Source organism: Heterocephalus glaber, unplaced genomic scaffold (assembly GCF_053883595.1).
Source record: "Heterocephalus glaber isolate CG9 unplaced genomic scaffold, H.glaber_assembly_v1.0 deba00001429, whole genome shotgun sequence".
NCBI lineage: Eukaryota > Metazoa > Chordata > Mammalia > Rodentia > Bathyergidae > Heterocephalus > Heterocephalus glaber.
Window position 1 is genome coordinate 23,222,230 of NW_028258294.1, and position 21,257 is coordinate 23,243,486.

General features: G+C 35.5%; 1 protein-coding gene and 1 long non-coding RNA gene across 18 annotated transcripts in view; one reads left to right on the forward strand and one right to left on the reverse strand.

Moving 5' to 3' along the window:
- Alkbh8 (alkB homolog 8, tRNA methyltransferase) overlaps positions 1 to 21,257 on the reverse strand; it is a 118,292-nt gene that overhangs the window by 9,374 nt on the left and 87,661 nt on the right. For 15 of the 17 annotated variants that reach the window (XM_087212149.1, XM_013076618.3, XM_087212157.1 and 12 more), the window contains 4 exons: positions 20,237 to 20,493; positions 13,865 to 14,014; positions 6,528 to 7,076; positions 4,081 to 4,303 (listed from right to left, as the gene is read on the reverse strand). In XM_087212149.1, the coding sequence (XP_087068275.1) occupies positions 4,271 to 4,303; positions 6,528 to 7,076; positions 13,865 to 14,014; positions 20,237 to 20,493 (989 nt within the window). In that variant the 3' untranslated portion in view covers positions 4,081 to 4,270. Of the gene's footprint in view, positions 1 to 4,080; positions 4,304 to 6,061; positions 7,077 to 13,864; positions 14,015 to 20,236; positions 20,494 to 21,257 lie in introns of those variants that run through there. The other 2 variants (XR_015451557.1, XM_087212148.1) reach the window with 2 other exon arrangements.
- The window catches only part of LOC110344294 (uncharacterized), a 34,028-nt gene that overhangs the window by 8,599 nt on the left and 4,172 nt on the right, over positions 1 to 21,257 (forward strand). Inside the window, exon 3 of the long non-coding RNA XR_002386778.2 lies at positions 20,821 to 20,898. This is a non-coding gene — a long non-coding RNA (uncharacterized LOC110344294). The remainder of the gene's footprint in view (positions 1 to 20,820; positions 20,899 to 21,257) is intronic.

A 21,257-nucleotide genomic window follows, 5' to 3' on the forward strand; every position in this document is an offset into this window, starting at 1 on the left:
CTGGCTTTGTACTTCTCTCCTGGAAGCACAGAGGTTACTTACAGCCTTTTTCATTTCAGAAGGACTTTGGAGGAACTCATTTGGTTCAGAATTTTCAAACCAAATTTCTCTCATGAGAGACTCTGCTGGCATTTTATTTAGTTGACTACGACAATGTTCTAAGGCCACCTGGAAAGAAAATCTCTGCTTAGGTTAGAAAAGGATGGCCTGCTTCTATAGGACACTGCTTAAGTATTTAAAATAAAATTTCACAACCTTGAAAGTCTAAAAGTATCATTTTAGTGCCACCCAGGATAGAAACTTCCATTTAACATAAACTCTGATAGGTCATATGTAGACAATATCCTGACTTGAAAGTATGAACTTAGTGTAATCCAAGAAGACTTCTTGGGTCTATTTATTTCCCAAGCAGGATATATAAAGAAAGTTGTTCTATAACTGGAGGCATATAGAATTTTCATTTGTTACGGGAGTCTTTACTTCCCTGTGTAGCATTATGTATAAAGAGGACAGAGCACTATATACCAACCAAGCCTTTGTGTCTAGTTTAAACTGAATTTAAGAGTATAGGCTCTCTGTTTCTTAAACACCAACTGACTATTTTATTTCACATTCCATATTCTTTAATGAAAAGTTCATATTTACAGGATTTTGAATTTCACTGTTAAGAATTAGAAGTCACGCTGTTCAGTTAATGAGAGAGTTCTTTAGATTTTATAAAACTTACTTTGGCAGTGTATAGAAAATCACAGAGAGGTGAGGCTTGAAGCAGAGGGTGGGGATTAATACATGAAATATTCAGGAATAGTAGTCAGAGGGACTCGGTGACCTACATATGTGAAGCGATTGTGAACAGCACAAGACAGAATCAATTCATGGTCCTAAATTTTGAGGACCAGACTGTATGTGGTATGGGGCAGAAAATAATCAATAAAAGCTGAAGAGGACTGGGAAGACATCTGAATAACTGGTCATGAGGGTGTGCCTTCTGTGAGGCCTTGAGGAGCTATCATTATTGCTAAATAAATCACAATTTCAGATTTATTAAAGATCCGTGCTTTGTGCAGATCAAGGATCCAAAACCTGCCTTGCTCCCTATTACTAAAAGAACTAATAATTAACTTTTAAACTACTCAAATAATACAACATTTAGTTAACATAATCTAAGATAAAGCAAAACAAGTTGTAAATATATTTTGGTAGTTAATTTAGTTGCAAAGCAGGTAACAAGGGAGGATGTTAATTTTCTCAAATAATAAAAGCACATCTGAAACAGCAGCTGCACTTGGAGTAACCACGTGGTTAAGTTTCTAGTAATCCACTGTCATCTCCAAGATTCATATGTATTCCATACTGGCCAAAAAGATGAATTGAAATGGAATATGGTGGGACTCACCATTCCTCCCTCCTTTAAGAACATGCACTTCTGATCTTTGAAGGTGGCACTAATCTCTGCAATCTCTCAAGGAGTATGGGCTTGCTATCTAACTACTTTACTAGGCAGGTATTTCATGCTTCTGCTTGGCCTTTTGTGTAACAGTCCACACTCCACAGGTCAGGGAACCAATTGCTGAGTGTGTCTGCTCCAATTATTCATTCTGGAACTGAGGCGATAAGGAGATAACCACACTTATGGTTTTGAGAATCTACTAGTCCCACTGTGAGATGGACATGTACTACAAGTCCACTGACCACGTAAACTCTACAAAACTCTACTCTTCTTGAGTTTTTTTGTTGAGTAGGAAAATGTATTGGGGAATAGTAGTGGGGAATAAGAATAGCTCCTGAGAGACAGGAGGGGTCTCGAATGGGTTGCCCCAAAACTCTACTCTTGTGACATTTTGAGTTTCTTGGAATTAGGATCAATGTCCAGTAGTCTAACAAAGGCTGATGATTTCCTTTTCTCCAACGCACAGTCACCCTGGCTAAAGCTCATAGGTCACTTTACAGATATTTGGGAGAAATATTAACAGGATAAAGTTTTTGACAATGTAGTAAGGTACCTCTCAAAAGGACCCAAGCTATCGTTCATTCAAAGGGTTCAGGGTCTATAAACTGCCTCAATTATGGGAATTGATCTATGGACTGTAACTCTGTTTTGGTGATTCAAGCTAAGACTTGAATCTAAGAATGTTTCTACTTGTACATATCAAGAATTTAGTAGATTCTTTTCTGTTTCTTTTTAGGAATACCATAGTGAACTAGACAAATGCCACAGGTCTCTGGGAGTCAGTTAATTCCACTATCCACTGTGATAACTCAACTTACTTTTTGGTGATTAAATGCCATCAATTAGCCCTTGCCACCTGGGGACCCAATTATCCCCAATGCCATTTAAAGTTTGTTGGCATCAGTTTCAGCTAGATTTAAAGAGGAGTGACCACAAAGCTCTTTAAGGATATTGAGGTCTCCTCACAAGTTTGAGATCTCCTTGGGGGGAACACTGCTATCATCTTTACTCCTGCTGTCATCACTGGGCACTGAAGTCTTTCTAGCTGCTGCTTTCAACCAAAGTAGTTCCTATTGTTCCTCCTATCAGTGTAGACATCACTATTACTCTTGTGGGTATAATGATCCTGGCCAAATGATGTTGCCGCGTCATTTCTGCTTTACCAGAAATCTATAATGTGTCAATGTTGCAAGCCTGTATAGTGTGAATTCATTTGTATCCTTTTTTTCTAGAGCAGATTTAGAGCAATATAAAATTCCTTGCTTATGGTAGCCCAGCTGACATTCTGGTTAGTATAACCCAAATATCCTTTGGGAATTTTCAATTCCCAAATTTCCCAATTTTCTCATAGTTTGTGTGAGACTTATGATATTCAAAGGTACACAAGAGTCTGATAGATTGAAGCCATTCAAAGAATTCCATTGCCCTGGCTATACAGTTAGGTACAAGCCCAAGCCTAAAGCAACTGGCATACAATTCCTCTGCCACCACGGTAGTACAACAGGTCAGTACAAGAGATACTAACAATCTTATATCTATACACTCTAGTAACCAGTGACAAATCTGTGAAATTTTTTTAAACTACTGTTTCCTCTGGTCTGCCTCAAAGTGTAGATGTTTCATTACTTTATACTTAACAGGGACATTTATAAGTATGGATTCTTATATTTATTATCAAGAAAAAAGAAAAGGAAGGTTCGTGAAGGAAGATCCACAGTATCCTGGTTAACACTTACCTTATGTTTCCTATCCCTGTCCAAGGTTAATAATTACAGATAAAACTTAAATACACCACATACTCTTTGAGTTTGTACTTATAATCCTTTCTCCATGTAGGATCTAAAGGGCTGGGTTAGGGACTGCTCCCAGATAATAATCACCGAGATATACCACCCCTTCACACACACATGCTGGTCACATTTGGAAGCTTATATACTGCAAAAATCCAGGCAGCACCTTTACATCCTGTGCTTAGACTCAGGCTGTCTTTAAATCACATGAGCATAAGCAAGAGAAGATCACACCTGGATCTAAACTTTTGTGGAAAGCTGACAAATATATGGACCCTCTTGCAAAGAAGATGTACACATGCAACGACATAGAAAGTTTTGCATATAACTGCAGGTCATTTCAAAAACCCTTGGAAGTGTATTCATGGACCACAGGCTTAACTTGACAGAAATCTCTTAGCTTTCATGTTGTTCCTTTAAAACAGCTTTTAAGGGCTTTCATTTCCTTAAATGACTGATTTTCCTTGCTGGAAACTAAAAAAGCCAGAGTAGACGTTCTTAAAAAAATGAATTAGATGCTTTCTCCCAACTGTAGTTGCTTTTGCAAAAGTGAAGACAATGAAACTTTCTGGTCTGATAAAACATCCTGTTTTTCCCCTCTTCACACATATTTCTTAAGTTTTGGGGGAACTGTAAATAGAGCTATGTCAGAAGGTAAGGCAGCAATAAAGCTCTTAACTCTCTTTTTTCATCATCATGTATTTCCCCCTTGTTTCTATAAAGGGTATTTGAAGGTTATGCTCATGCATGCCTGGTTCTTCTTGGGAAATCAGTTCATTTTTAGGGATTTACTGAAAATAAAGTGGCATCAATCACCTCCCTTTCCATTGCTTACAATGATTTGGAATCCCTGAATGTGTTTTTGTCTCGCTCTAATGGTCCCTGAAGGAATTTATGATCACAATCCTTGCCTTGCATTCCAGTTTTCTATTTTCATGCACTGACTGCACATCCTGCTGCCCAATAGTCCATGGCATATCTGAGCTCAAAATAATTGCTGGGTTTATCTGCAGATATATTATCGGGAAGATCAGCTCCAAGTAGCACCATAGCAGACCCATGCCTAAAAGGAAAGAGGAGAATAAAAGGACAAGACAAAACAAAACTACATTTAAACTAAAGAATGACAACTCCACGAGACACACTCCAGGACAGTGGTGGTGAACCTATGGCACACGTGCTGCAGTGGGCTGTATCACTGAAAACTCTAAAAGGTTCACCATCACTGCTCTAGGAGTTCCACACACACAGATGTGAACCTTATTGACTCCTTCTATTGTCTCACACCTATATCCAACTTATCAGAAATCCTGAGGGTTCTACCTCCAAATTTTATAGTCAAACCCCTATTATTTCTCACTACCTCCACTATCACACTTGCAATCCAATCATCTCCCATCTGCATTATGGAGGTTAGGAGGCAAAAGCCTCCTCACTGGTCCCCCAACTTCCATTATCCTTTTACTGTCTAATCTCCACACAGCAGCCAGGGAGGGTGTTTAGGAAGTCAGATGCTAAAATATAAACAGGCATAAAATTGCCATGATACTACAACACATATGACTAAATTTCAGATTCCATAATCATTGCAGGAGATCTTGACACATCTGCCTTAATTGACAAGAACAGGCATATATACATATTTTATTATATAATTAACAGATTAGACTTGGTACCACTCACTACCTAAAACTCCTCTAGGCCATCTTAAGGGGTAGAATAAGAAACATTTCCCCAATGCATACTATATTCCTGACATAATAGAACTCCTACACAAGTATTATTTCAATGAATTTTCCTAACAACTCTCCCAATTTTACAAAAAGTTAAGAAATTCACCCAAATTCACAGCTACTAAATGGCAGATCTAGAATTCAACTTTCAGGAACTCTGATTCTAGAGCCAACTTCTAAATTGTGCTATTTTGAATATCTTTTCTTTTTCCTGAGTCAATTTTAATATTTTTCATCTTCCTAGAAAATTATGTATTTCATCTACATTCTAAAATTTATTGGCCTGGATCATACTTCAAATTTTAATGTGAAGTCCTAGAATTTATGTTGGAAATAAAACTATTTTTCACCCTATAGTCTTTCTTCTAATATCATGAATCGTAAACATTCATTTGGAGTGAACAGTATATCTTGATCTTGCATGGAAATTCCATGACAACATGTTCATTATCTCATTTAAGACCTATTATTAATAATAACATATTCTGGAAGTTTGATACTTGGAGATGGTACATCATTGACATTAATAGCAAGATATGTAATTGTCCAGGCAACCATAATTTATTCAGGTTGTCTCTTAACACCTAGATCAATGAATTAGGAATACCACTTAACTCTTGGTAATAAATTAGTCAGAGCTAATAATTATTTCAGCCATTTATAAGATAATCTTCCCATGGTATTTTATTTTTTCATGATATTTACCACTATCTTGCCCACAGTATTTATTTATTTACTTATTGTCTATCTGTCCCTCTAGAATGTAAGCTTCATGAGTGCAAGGGTTTTCTTCTTTTCGTTTCTTACAGTGGTAGGGATTAGATTCAGGAACTCACACAAGCCAAGGATAAACCCTACCTCTGAGCTATATCCCCAGCCTCTGTTCTTTCTGTTCACTGTTCCATCCCTGGTACTTAAAATAGCATCTGGTACATGATAGGGATTTAATAAATACTTGGTGAATGAAGCTCCTATTAACTTATGGGTATTAACTAAAATTTTACCGAGCACCCATGTGTTAAGTCACATGCTAATAAAATGTGATGATAAAATCATGGCTATGACTTTAAGAAGCTAATAGTCATAGATAAAACTTCAGGAATATTATCTTTATTAAAATGTTGTATTACTTTACTAAGGTCCTTCAATAACATTTTATATCAAAAGATCATCTTCACAATGCGGTAATATTATGCAAGGATCCCAAACGCTTCACAAATTACTTCAATTACTTTTAAACACCATCCTTAGTTGGACTGTAGGAGAAACCTACATTTATGAAATCAGTAAACAGTATCAGACTGAATGTGTCCTAAGGACCTCTCCTTTTGTACATTTCCAAGTTCTTTTCTTTAATTAAAGGGGCAATTAATTTAGTCTCCTGTTAAAAAAAAGCTGAGGGCCAGGGATTTAGCTCAGTGGTTCCGCCACCTGCCTCGCAAGTGCAAGGACCTGAGTTTGATCCCCAGTACCAAAAAATAAAAATAAAAAAATTTTTTTTAAAAGCCTAGTATTTCTTCTCTACATATGACATGCTCATAGACATAATCAGACCTTTTGAAGAATAATACACCAGTTTCCCTGATCATAGTAGCTTTGCAGAATGATGACATTGCTCAAAGTCTGGCAGGTAGCTTCCAATTCTCCATCACGGAACACATGGTAGTACCGATGAAACACAGGACTTGGGTCACAGGATCCTACAGAACCAAAGGGCTCAACAGGTTTGTTTTTACCAGTCTTTGTCTTAAGATGCCAGGGAACTAGTACATCTTGAGAATGAAAAGAAGTCCTGTTAGTATGAATAGGCAGCTCAGAATTAGTAACTGTCTTTGAACTGGATTCTTTCTCCTGAATGTAATCAATGGAGAGGACAGAAGATGCTGAGTTTTGACTGCCAATGTCAGATTTCTGCTCAAGCAATCCTTGTGTGGATTTATCACACTTTATCTCCTCTTTCTTCTCCTGGCTAATTCTGTTTTCTCTAAGATACTTGGACTTCTGATTATTATGCTCTTGTTCCATTGCCCAGACATAAATGAGTGCCTTTCCACCAGGTCTTAAGAGTCGAACAATTTCTCGGAGAGCTGCCACTCTACGCTCCTAATAAAGAAAACAAACAAACAAAAATTGCCATTTAATTAACCTGAAGGAGATACAGAGAGGACATGGAAAAATATAACTAACTATAGGACTGTTTTCAACTAGAATCAACAGTAAGAAAATCTAGGAAAATCCCCTCCCTCCCTTCTTTCTCTCCTTCTCTCTTTCTCCTTCCCTTCCCGACTCTCCCCTTCTCTTTCTTTCATGAAGGGCCTCATGCAAGCTATGCAAACATTTTAGCACTGAGCTACATCCCTTGGTATGTTACTCAACTTCTTTTCACTATGATAAAAATATCTGAGAAAAACAACCTAGAAGAGGACAGATTTATTTTGGCTCATTGTTTCAGAGGTTTCAGTCCATGGCTGGCTCCATTGCAGTGAGCCTAAGCTAAGGCAAATCATCGCTGTGGAAGGGCTTAGTGGAGGAGGAGAGAGAGAGAGAGAGAGAGGGAGAGGGAGGGGGAGGAGGAGAGGGGGGAGGGAGAGAGAGGGGTAGGGAGAGAGAAGGGGGGAAAGAGGGGGAGAGAGAGAGAGAGGGAGAGGGGTAGAGAGAGAGAGAGGGAGAGAGGGAGAGGGGGAGAGAGAGAGAAAGCGCCAAAGAGAAAGACAAGAAACAAGATATACCCTTCAAAGGCACACCCCTAGTGACTTACTTCCTCTAGCTGGGCACCAATTCCCAACAGCCCATTCAGTATCCACATGATCCAGTCACCCCTCTAGTACTCACCTCTGAACACTGCTACACTGGGGAGTTAAGCCTTCAATACATGAGTCTTAGGAATGCTTCATATGTTAAATGTAACACCAGGCCACCAAACATTTTATATTAAACGGGGAGGGCATCTTGTTTTTTTAAACAAAAAAATGCTGAGGAAGTAGGGAAAAGAACATTTTATTTCTGTTATTCTTCCCTGTGACTTTTCTTGACCAGCTAGGATACATGAAACATCTGCTGATTCCTTACAGGTCTGTGGGCAGTAATATGAGGCACTCCTAGGTGAATCACTGTTTATATAATGCTTGTTTACAAAGAAATTATATAAACTACATCATGGAGATTTCTATTTATAGTTTTAAAGTAGTTTGTATTACTTTTCCCACCACAAAGGCTAGAGGAAACACAGGTTGAATATCTCTTATTTGACATGCTTAGGATGTTTCAGATTTTCGGATTCGGGAATATTTTTACACATACAATGAGGTATCTTGGGGATGTGATCCAAGTCTAAACCCCAAGATCATTTGTTTCACATTCAGCCTGAAGGAATTTTATATAATAGTCTTAGCACCTCCACTCTGACTGTGACCCATCACACAAAGTAAAGTGTGGAGTAGTGTCATGCTACTACTCAAAAGGTTTTGAATTTTGGAGCAGTTCTGATTTTCAGATTAAGTATGCTCAACCTGTACATAAAACAACTGCTCAGAAGCTTTGCAGAGCAAACACTGCAGGCTGAACTTGAAAGCTAAAATTCCTGACAGAGGGAATTAAATTCCAGCTAGAAGGTGAGCTCTACATTTATGCCAGCTTTTACCTGAGGTTATTTGATAACTGACATTGTAGGGGAAGAAAACGTCAGCAGAAAACACAAGTCTCCCTGGTACAAAGAAATAGGGAACAGAGAGTAGGGGAGTCAAAGCAGTTGGGAATTAGGGGGCAGAACAATGAATAAAACAAGTACTACAGGCAAGTGATTCCAAAAGTCTATATGCAAACTCCCTTAGGACATTTTCCAGTTCCTAAATTACATGAATAGTGTGTGAAATTCTATGACACCCAGCAGAGGAACAGCTGGGAAGTTAGGAAGCTAAATAGATTTTATTAGCCAAACAATGCTAACTAGACAGACACTGAAGTTTAAGGTCTGCCAAGGTGTAATACCATTGGAATATACCACAGGCTTTCAACTGGAACCTAGAAGAGCCACATTCCAGAAGTAGGGACAAAAATAAAATGGACATAAATCATCCCTAATAAAGCAAAACCAATTGTTTATAAGATTAAAGTAATATGCTTACACCTTATCTGTGTGTCCTAATTTAATCCTCTTTAAAAGAAAATGAAAGTAGCTAAACCTTTAAATACAAAATATTCAGAATTTAATTAAAAATAAAGTATGTTTTAAAAAATTATGACCAAATAACTGAAAGCCAGAAATAAAGATCATAGAAATAAACCTTCAAAGACTTTAAAATAACAATGGTTAATATGTACACAAAACTAGAAAAAAGAATTTCAATGAAGACATAAAATATATTCAGATTTCACATACAAATTCTCAAAGAGAAAAAACAATCAATTAATTTAATAGCAAATTAGACACATCTCCACAGAGAATTATTGAACTAGAATTCAGACCAGTATAAATTACCCAGATTGAAGTACAGAAATGAAAAGGATGGAAAATATAAAAGACATTGTGAATCTAGAATTCAAGATCTAGTCGAAATAACCTTTAAAAAAATAAGGGCAAAATAAAGAGATTTCAGGTATACAAAAGGTGAAAATTTGTCAGCAATACATGTACACTAATGAAAACAGCAAAGAGAATTCAACTAATAGAAACCTAGTCACTTTGAAACCATGAAGCAGGAAAAAAGGAAGAACATCCAGAAGGGTAACTAGTATGAAGAGAGATAAATGTATGTTCAAAGCTAAAAACAATACATAATGATAACACACTACAAGGCAGAAGGGGGCTATTGTCATTAATGATAGTCTTACATTTTTAGGAAGGTGTAAACATACCAATTTCAGGTACACTGTAATGTCTAGGCTATGTATTCTACTGCCTACAATAATCATTTAAAAATTATAAAAGACTAACCAGCAAGCCAACAGAGGAGGAAAAGTATAATAATAAAATACATTAAGGATATAAAGCTATTAATCAAAGAGAACTCATATTTGAAATGTATATATACAAACACATATATAACTGATAAAAATTGATCCTTCCAGTTTCACAGCCCTGTTAGTCTTACATAATTTCTTTCTTTTTTGTTGTTGTTTTTTTGTTTTTTTGTTTTCTTTTCCCCTTTGGTGGTACTGAGGATTTAAACCAGGGTCTTCACATTGAGCTATTATCCCCAGCCCCTTTTTAATTTTTGAGGCAGAGTCTCACTAAGTTGGTAAGTTGCCCAGGCTGGTCTCAAATTGGAGATCCTCCCATCTCAGTTTCCCAGAGGGCTGGTATTATAGGCCTGCCTTCACAACGGCCTACATAATTTCTTTAATTGTCAAAGTTACCCTGTATTAAAGCATCTAAATGGTCTATTCAAGATGTCCCAAAAGCCCAAGAAATAATCTCAGATTATGTGTTAAAAAAGGAAGGAGCATTTTCAGCATGAATAATTTATACAGAACTGAATTAATCGGAGAAAACTGTGACGATTTTTCTAAATTGGGTCTAAGGAGTTGGGATTGATTTTTCAAACTAAAAATATAAGGTGAGATCATTTTATAAGATAAGCACTTTTCATGTTATCTCATTTATTCTGACAATAACCCTATGAGGCTATTGTTATATCTTTTTCTTTTTTTTATGATACTGGGTATTAAACCCAGGGCTTTCACACTGAGCTATATCCTCAGCCTTTATTTTTATTTTTTATTTTGAGACAGGGTCTCACTGAGTCACTAAATGGCCCAGGCTGGACTCAAACTTGCAATCCTTCTGCCTCAGCCTCCCAAAGTGCTGAGATTATAGGTGTGTGCCACCATGACTGGCTTGTCATCTTCATTTTACATATGAGAAATCTTAGTATTCAAAGACCACTAAAATTACTGCTCAAGGTCACAAAGGAAAAAAATAATTCAACATGGTAAAGGCAGTTGTGTTAGGTAAAAGGATACAGGCACCAGAAGGTAAAATGAATTTAAAAAGATAGTCTGCAATCAGGCAGATTGGAAAGAACACTGTAGCAGTGATGGGATGAAGTATAAGGCATTAGAACTCTACCACTAGTACTTCAATTTCCTTGCCTCATTGTCTCCAGACACCTGCACTGTTAAAACAGCCTTTACATATTCAGGCTTGCCTCCTATTCTAAATCATCTTCCACAGTGCCATAAGAACTATATGGTATATGGGCTGTAAGATCTTTTAATGTCTCTCAAAGTCCAAATCAATCATTATTTTGGCATCCAACAAACAACATATAAATCCAAACCAATAAATCAATGATTGCCTGCTCTACTTGACTATGAGTTCTATGAAAGCAAGGACTTGGTCTTCTCCATCTTGTATTCTCCTAATACCAGCACAAAACTGATTAATTTCTTCTCTCTCTTTCTTTCTTTATTGTGGTGCTGCTGGAAATTGAACCAGGGCTTTCCCACTGAGGTACACCCCAGCCATTTCTATTTTTTATTTTGAAACAAGGTCTCCCTAAATTGCCGAGGCTAGGCTCCAACTTTCAATCCTCCTGCCCCAGGCCCCTAGAATGCTGGGACTATAGCCATGTACCATCACACCTGGCCCAAAACTGATTTTCAATGAATTACTTTTTACTGTGGTATAAAATATACATGACATAAAATTCAACATTTTAACCATTTTAAATATCAAAGTCAGTGACATTAATTAGACTCACACTGTTGTGCAATCATCACTACTATTCATCATCAGCACTTTTTTAACATCCCAAACTGAAACTTTGTACCAGTTAAATAGTAAATCCCCACTCTCCCTCCACTAAGCCTCTGGTGACAACTATTTTACTTTCTGTCTCATGAATTGAACTATTTTAAGTACTTCATATAGGTACTTTACAATATTTGCCCCCTTGTATGTGGCTTTTTCACCTAATATAATTGTCATCAGGGTTCATCCATGTTGTAGTATGTATCAGAATTTCTTTTTTCCTTTTAAAGCTGAATAATATTCCCTTATTTGAATAAACCACATTTTGTTTAACCAGTCATACATTGATGGACATTTGAGCTGTTTACATCTTTTGGCTACTATGAATAATGCTGTTATGGACATGACTGTACAAATAGCTACCCTGCTTTCAACAGTTTTGGGTAAATACCTAGAAGTGCAATTGCTACTAGACCATATGCTAATTCTGTTTGATTTCTTAAGGAAATGCCATATTGTTTTCTCCAATGGGTGCATCACTCTACATTTCACTGGAAGTGCTCAATTTTTCCACATCTTCACACTTGTTATTTTTTTTATTTCTGATAAGAACCATCCTAATGTATGTGAAATGCTATTTCACTGTAGTTTTGATTTGTATTTCCCTAGTGATTCGTGATGCTGAGCATCTTTTCATGTGCATATTGGCCACTTTTATATCTTCTTGGTTAAAACATCTATTTATGTCCTTCATCTCTTTTAAATTGGGTTGTTTTTCATTGCATTTCAGGAATTCTGTGTATATTCTGGATATTCTTTATCAGATAAATGATTTGCAAATATTTTCTCCCATTTTTAGGGTTGCATTTTTTCATTATTGATAGTATTGTTTGATGTTGAAATCCAATTTATCTATATTATCCTTTGCTGCCTAAGCTTAGCATTATATATGAGAAATCATTGCCAAAATTCAATGTCATGAAGCTTTTCTCCTATATTTCCTTAAGAATTTTAGTTTTAGCTCATGTATAGGTGTTTGATTCAGTTTGAGTTATTTCTTCAATATGCCATAAGATAAGGACCCAATCTGATTCTTTTGCATGTGGTCAATTAATTATTTTTAAATAAATGACAAGAAATATGGAGAGAAAGATAGATATGATAAATTTCTAAGAGGATCCAACATATATTTACAACAACAAAAAACAGATATAGATATATCTATGTATGTTACTTTTTTTATAACTTGAAGATAGTCCACTGCCATTAAGTGAGCTGTGGTTGAAAGGACCAAAGTATGTCAAACATTTCTTCCAAATCAAGATTTTAAAATTTGCTGGTATAGCTGCTGCTTGCAAGCCTTTCTCTGTTGATTTATTCTTCTAAGTGTTCTGATTGCTAGTGGCTTTTGCTATAAAGAATCCCTTTATACTGTATGCTATAGCCCAGCAGAATCTCTCAGTTACCATTAATAAATAAAGAGCCAGTGATTAAAGAAACAAATGACACAGGAGATTTTCTGACTTTAAAAATACAAATTCAGTTAAGGCCATTAGGTCTACTGAAACTGCCAGTGACAAAAAGAGCGGGCTATACAGTTCTTGTATAGATTAGGAGAGAAAAGGAAAAATAAGTGGTACACCCCATTAAGGGAGATGTAAAATATTAAATTTATTTATTTTAAAATTAAAAACATTGAAAGAGTGAATATACTACTACCACATAAATAAGACAGAGTTTTGAAGAAAGAATAGGAAAGGAACAGAATAGGAAGAAGTAAAATCACATGCCAGTGACAGAAGGAATGAGAAAGAAAAACAAGAAAGAGAGACAGAGAAGAGATCAATCTGAGAAGCACACTCAAGAGGTATAGAGCTGATGAGCTCAGTCTCCTCCAGCTAAAATTTGGTGACAGGGTTTGAAGGAAAGCATTTAGAAATGAATGAGATGTGGGGTAGAAAGGGGCTAAAACATGCAGCAATAAAGGCACAGAATCCCATCAGGTTTGTGCAGGGAAACATTACTCCCATGTAGCCAATCTTCATTGCACAGGCTCTCTTACAAAGGAGGACAGATTGTATGATAAGAAAAGAAATGGAAAGAGATGAAAAGCTAAAGCAGAATTCAAAACTAGTAAAATCCATGAACTTTTCCTGCCATGTTCGTTATAAGTTCTTGGAGAGGAAAAAACAATACTTACCGCTGTTGCAAAATGGTGAATAACAGCAATGGAGATGCAGGCATCACAAGACCCACTGCGAACTGGAACTGCCAATGCATCACAGACAAAGGCTTGGAATTGCCTCTCTCTACAAATGTCCACAAGGTTTTTGCTACGATCACAACCAATCTATAGCAGAGAAAGAAAAGAATTTCATAATATTCTCTTTAAATATCACAAGAAACTAAGAGCTATGGGTTTATTCCATACTTCATTATCACATCTGAGACCATAACATTAACAGTTCTTATAGCCAGTACAAAGTCAGAATATATAATTGCTCAAGGTAGCATTTATTATCTTAAAAGACAGTATACAGCTCAAATTAGTGAATGGAAATAAAATAACTAGAAAAAACGTGACAGCAGTGAAAATAGAAGGTCCAAATTAGCTAACTGATCATCATTTAAAATCAGATCTTTCTGTAATTCTATACATTTAAATACCAAAATTATCCAATAAACATACACATGTAATCTTTGGAGAGAAGCTACAAAGATGATCTAAGACTTTTCTCATACTATACCCACTACGTTGTGATGGCCCAGATAACAGAAGGATGGATGATTTTTTTTACCTTGCTTCTTAATCAGAAAATCCCCAAACAACAAAAAGAATAAAATATTTCACTTTTTAAAGCTATTGAGTCTTTTTTCTGCTAAACACCAAACCTTATCAAGAATAAAGTGCTAAATTCAAAATTTGTACATTACTACTTAGTTAAAGCATTTAGAATAACTATTCTATGGGAATGAGGTCACCAAAGGCACTAGCATCAGGTTCTCACCGCCCCCGCCCCCCAACAGGTGAAGCCTAATGTTCTTTATGTATTTCTCTGGTTCTGTGGAAAGCTGGGACTGGAACTTTCCATACTGTTTCTCATTTTATGCCTTGGAACAGTTTAGCTGCTTCCTTCTGAGAATGCCCCTCCACACAAACACACACTCAACTGCAATATACACATACAAATTAAGGAAGAAATGGAAGGGTTTTAAGGAATGTTAAATTAACAGTTAATAATTATTCCCACACATTTCTTCTTAACCCAATCTCTATAATCAGGAAAATAATTATATAAACAGATTTGATCAAACAGAAGTAGCCAGTCCAATCTCATATTTACTAATTTATTTTTTTTGGTATAATGAACATCAATCCTTTGTTCTCTTAGTCCTTCTGAAAATAAGGTATATGAATCCTCACACCAAACAATTCTTACTGAGGTAAAAAACCACATTGCCAGAGGCCAGGGATTTGGCTCAGTGGTGCCGCTGCCTGCCTCACAAAAGCAAGGTCCCGAGTTCAATCCCCGGTACCAAAAAAAAAAAAAAAAAAAAAAGTACACACACATTGCCAAGCTGGTCATATTTAAGGATTTCACTCAATTTTTCCCCCCATTAAGTTTATTGGTACATTTTAGGTATAAAATACATTTACATACATCATTGGAATCTTGTACCATTACATGAGTATCTTGGTTCTTATTTTTTTTTCCCCTTCCCCTGCCCTCCCTTCACCCCCTCCACCCTTCCCTATTTGCAAAGATTTTGTTTCCATTTCTCATATTTTTCTTTTCCCTTCTTTCCTTTCCCCTACCCCTCCCACTTCCCCTGCTCCTTTAGACCTTCCTATTACACAATATCAATTATACATTTTTTAAATTAAAGTATCAAGATCTAGGAGACATTACCACACATTTTACAGAATTTAAAAGGATATAGAAAGTATATTTCAAAAATCTGTTTTGAAATAAATTTGACAACTTCTAAGAAGTACCTTGGAAGAAAATTAATGAAACTAACTCTGGAGGAAATATAAAATTTGAATAGCACCTATTAAAGAAAGTATATCCCTAGCTTGAAAGCCTACCTATATGACAACAACAGGGTTGAATATTTTAACTGATAAATTATATCAAACAATTAAAGCAGAAAAAAAAAGGAACACTTCTCCCCTCATTTTAGGAAATTAACATTGTTCTAATCCTAAAACTGGATAAAGATAATAGAAGAAAAAAGTATGAACATAGATAGAAATTTGTTTAACAAAACAAACTATTGGAAGTCAGATCTGGCAGGATGTAGAAAGTGGTTTTATTATAGGGATGGCAGTGTTGGTTCAGCGTTGAAAGATCCACCCCCAAAAGTCATCATTTAAACAGAGGAAAGGAAAAAGCCATATGATCCTGTCACTAGGTGGAGAAAAAGTATTGGACTAAATTCTACAGTTGTTCATGGTAAAAGCTATCAGGAGACTAGAAGTAGAACAGAACCTTCTCAACAGATCAAAGACATGTACTCCATACTTCCAGCAAGAATGCCTTATATGAATGGAGAAGATACAATGCTTTCTCCTTAAAGTGGGGAACAAGGGAAGATATGCTTACTCTTCAACTGTCCATTAAACTTTGAAACCTAGGCCCAAACCAAAATAGTCTGGCAATAAAATGACACAATTAGGATAGGATTGGCAAGGTAGAAGCAAAATCTTTATATGTAGATGAAATGATCATCTACAGAGAAAATACTAAGAAATCTCTAGGAGCTCCTAGAACTTGTATTTGAATTTAGCAGGATTAGAAAACACAAGGTATATATAAAAATTCAGGTCTCTGTATACTTGCTATAAATGAAGAATTGGATATTGAAATTTAAAAGTTATGTAGGAGTACAAAGGACCTTCTCTGCCCTAGGAGCATGGAATGGTAGCAGGGGAGCCTCCTTCCGGGTGCTGGGACTCCAATTTTTAATTGGTATTAAACAGCTTCTATAGTCTATCCCAGAGCTACTTTAATTTCTGACATAGAATAAAAGGTACCAAGCTAGAGGTAAAGAACAGTGATTTCTCTTTAAAATTTTAAGAAAAGTACTAAAAGACTATTAATATCAACAGTGGCAACATTTCCAATTCATTGCGTCCTTTATCTGTTTAAGATCTATGCCTGACTTACTACTATTACTTATTTTCACCCATATACTATGCCACTCAGTTAACAGTCATAGTATTTAGATAAAAGCACTACTCAAATAATGATATAAGTATCATATTTTGGTGTTTGGTACCTTTTGTTCCATTTAAATTCAGTTCACAGAATCAGAAGTTTCAAGTATGTCCAATTCTAATAACAAGCTAAACCTTACTAAAAGCCAACAGGAAGAAATCCAACCTGGCTATAAAACAAATTCTCAGAGAAAGGGCTCAATAGTTGTTCAGAGGAAGGGAGTTATTATCTGAGAACCACAGATAAAATAGAACAAGGAGAACAGCACCCAAATAATACAAGGGGAAATTTCTCTCTTCTTGTCAGGCTTTTATGGGTATTTGTATATAGCATTCCTTTTTACCAACAAAAAAGAGTACAAGCAATTTTAGTAACAAAACTCCAGTGCCATTATAGATTCTCCATTGACATGGAGGTGACTCATGTCTGTCTCAGTACTTTCATCTTTCATTTATCTACTGCTGGAGTCTTCTACATGCTATAGTCCAATCACTAAAGATAGTATTAAGGATTTGAAAGTCTCCCTAATAATGCTGCACAATTTCATTATCAGGACAGAAAATGGCTTATATACAAACACTTATACATATACAAGGACTGTGTGTTGGATGGAGATCAATGACATAAAAATATATGTTATATTTTAAATTTTTTTACTCTATTTTTTTTAATCTTCAATAAAAATTCTGGAAGTACAGGCAATTAGAAAAGGTTCAACTTAATAATCAAAGTTGCAAATTAAAACAAGGTTCTAGGGCCGGGGATTTAGCTCAGTGGTTTCACTGCCTGCCGCGCAAGTGCAAGGACCAGAGTTCGATCCCCGGTACCAAAAAGGAAAAAAAAAACAAACAAGGTTTTTTATATTAAACTATCAAAATATTTTTAAATTAAAATATATCACAGTGATGGTAATATAATAAAACTTTCTCTTATATCATGGGTGACAGTACAAACTGGCTCAGTCAGGCTAATAACTACTTTTAACAGCCTTTTTTTCCCTGAGATTCCTCTGTACATTAAAGCAAGATCTTTGTATTAATGTATTCAATCTCATAGTGTACTCTGAGTTAAGGAGAATTATTACCATATTACAGACAAGGAAACTTCATCTCAAATTAAGTATTTTTCTCAAAGTTTAACAGCAAAGTAGTAGAACAGGGATTTTTTTTTTTTGAACAGAGATTTAAAAACTGGGCATTTCTCACTCCAAAAATCCATATTCTTTCTTGTTTTATTTTTTTCTCAATATAATGTTGTGGAAAAAATATACATAAAACACATATACAATATTTATTAGTGTATTCTAAATTTTTTAAAAATTTATTTTATTTCAGCAAAAATACCTTAACATATCTGTCTTCTTAAAATTTTAAGTGTGCAATCCTTCAATCTATTCTTCCTTCTTTCCTTCCTACTTATTGGTGGTACTAAGGGATAAACCCAGGGCTTCAAACATGCTAGGCAAGCACTACACCACTTAGTTATAGTCCAGCCCTACAGTGTTATTTACAACATCTCCAGGCTGAAAACAACCAAATGGTCAATAACATCTACCTGACAGAATACTAAAAAATCCAGAAACGTCATCAAAATGAAAATATTAAGTGATATAAATGAATTATCAAATTGCATGCATGCTTACCACTATACAATATATTTATAAGAAAACAATATACTGATTTATCACAATATACTCATTTACTAGGTCATAGGACTATGGGTGATTATCTTTCATAAGTTTTCTGAATGATAGTTACATAATTTTTCTTTCTTAAAAAATATACAAGACTTTTGAAACTATTAAGAAAACATGCAATTACAGGAAAATCAGGCTGATTATAATAATTTCAAGTCCAAAGAAATAGACAAATGCAACAAAGTGCAAGGAAAGGAGACACTAAACTCTAGATCTGAATCCTGGCTTCAGTAAAAACCAGCTGAACAACTTCGGAAAGCTACTTATAATCTCAGAACTTCTGTTTCCTCATCTAAAAAGTAGATCTACTTCTCAAGGAATCAATTGAAATGGCAGATTGAATATTTCATTAAACATAAAAGTATAATGCAGTGTTAGTAATCGTTACCTTAGAAACAAGGGCTGAACAAAAAGTCCTGTCCTGGGTTCTAGATATGACCAGCAAAGTAAGGTTTAAAGTATTTTACCCTTATTTCAGACTCATCTATTTTGAGGTTGTCACAAGCCTTCATGGTTGCAGAACACAAGACTCTATACATTTTGGCTTTCATGTAAGTTTTCATGTAAGACACTGGAGGTAAATTCACAGGCTTGCTCCTTACCATTCAGCAAAATTCAGTAAGTCTCTACTACTATACGCTGACTAATTGTAGAACAAAACAGACATGATTCCTACAACCTCTAAATTTATAGGCTGGTGCTCTCTGTCACTGTAGTCTTTAAGGTCTCTCTCGGAAGACTGTCAGAGTATGGAATCTGGAGTCCAGGATGAGGCTGTAATACTTTCCCTGAAACTATGTGACCTTGGGACATCATAACCTGACTGAGCCTCAGTATTCCCATTGGTAAAGTGGAGACAGTAATACCAATCTCATAGATTATACATGTGAAAAATAAGCATAGCACTTGGTACATGGCACTTAGTTGACACTGTTAAGTTTCCTTTATGCTCTTTCTTTTTCTGGGGTAGTCAATATAGGTTAAAAACAAAATAAGACCAAAAGCATACAGAATAAACCTATATAAACATATTCCTATAAATAGACTGCTAGTATGATTGAGTATTATATGCAGTCTCAACTATGTATACCAACCAAGAAAATCCACACCATCTATTAAGTACATACTTATCTTGGAAACAAATTTGAACTGAATGTGTTCTGAGACCAATGCACATAATCAATCTGAGTGTTATCTTCCTCGACAACAAGACATCAATAAATAGTATACTTTTTTTTTCTACTATAAGTAAAATAACACCTTATTTGGAAGTTAAAGTTTCAGTTATGTCTCCTCATTATATAACATCAGGAAAGATAAACTCTTTGAAGCCTCAATTCCTTATTTATAAGACCAATTAAAAGATCCACTTTATTTTCTCATACTTAGGAGGATCCAAGCAAAAAAACTCATTTCTATAAAATACCTTTCTAATCAGTAAAGAGTTTTATGTATAACTGTTAAAAAGCTTACTGATAAAAGACTTATTGGAAAGAAAAATCTAAAGTGAACAAAAAGCTACAATTGATGGTGTGCACTAACTTTTAATCTGTTGTAACTTTTCTGTAATGCCTTTAAAAATAGCATGTATCATAAGAAAGAAAGATAATAATAACCACTGCAAATAAAGCAAAAGTCAAGCAACTTCACTTGCCATATAAAACTCCTTATTGATGCCAAGATACTTTCCATTTCCACATCCAATATCAGCCACTATCGAACCATCTGGCAAAGCCTTCAAAAATGCCACAATGTGTGGCCAAGGAGTATGTCTCGTGCTGCTGAAGTGTCCAGCAATCTCCTCATAAACTTGATGAACATATTCTTGCTCCAGCTGTGATGCTTCTTTATCACTCTCTGGAAATGAGGGAGGAGTCTCTTTCCTCTGGCTGTTACAGACCAAAGAGTAATCTAAATGAAAAAATAAAGCAATATAAACCTTTCTTTCTTTATTCAAAGATACATAAAGTACCAAGTTTTCTTAAAATCAATGCAAATTTGGTGACTAAGGATAGAAAAGTTCTAACTTATCAGTTACATAAAGTTCTTCTCAAATAAGTCCAAGTATATATGCAAGGGAATATATATAATATAAAAAGGAGGAAAACATTCATTTATAGGAAACTGTGACTGTAATCTGCATCTGCCTTGAATGAAGATGCCTATTTCTTCTTGAGAGTAAGAGTTCTTTTATTCAAAAAGCATCTTTTTTTTTTTTTTTTTTTTTTTTTGTACCAGGGATTGAACTCAGGACCTTGCACTTGCGAGGCAGCGGGCAGCAACACTAAGCTAAATTCTGACCCAGAAAGCATCTTGGTAAGTAGAGCCTAGCTATGACAAATGTGGCTAAACAAGACATATAGTTTTTCCTTTACAAATAAAGGAATATGTACTCCAGGGACCTTAGTACTCTTAGAAGAACAACGAAATGTAGAAATAGTGTGTCCTTTGGTAATAATCACAAGCATTTACTGAATACTATTTGAAACAGTTTCTATGTATTGTCTCAATTCTCACCATAATATTAGAAGGCCTTTACTAATACAGCCATTTTGAAGATGAAGAAACTTCAGCAAAGAAAGTAGATAACATTCCTAAAATGACAGAGATATTAAATCATACAGCCAAAATTTGGACCCAGTAACTACACTATGTTGTCTTCTTCCACAGAGTGA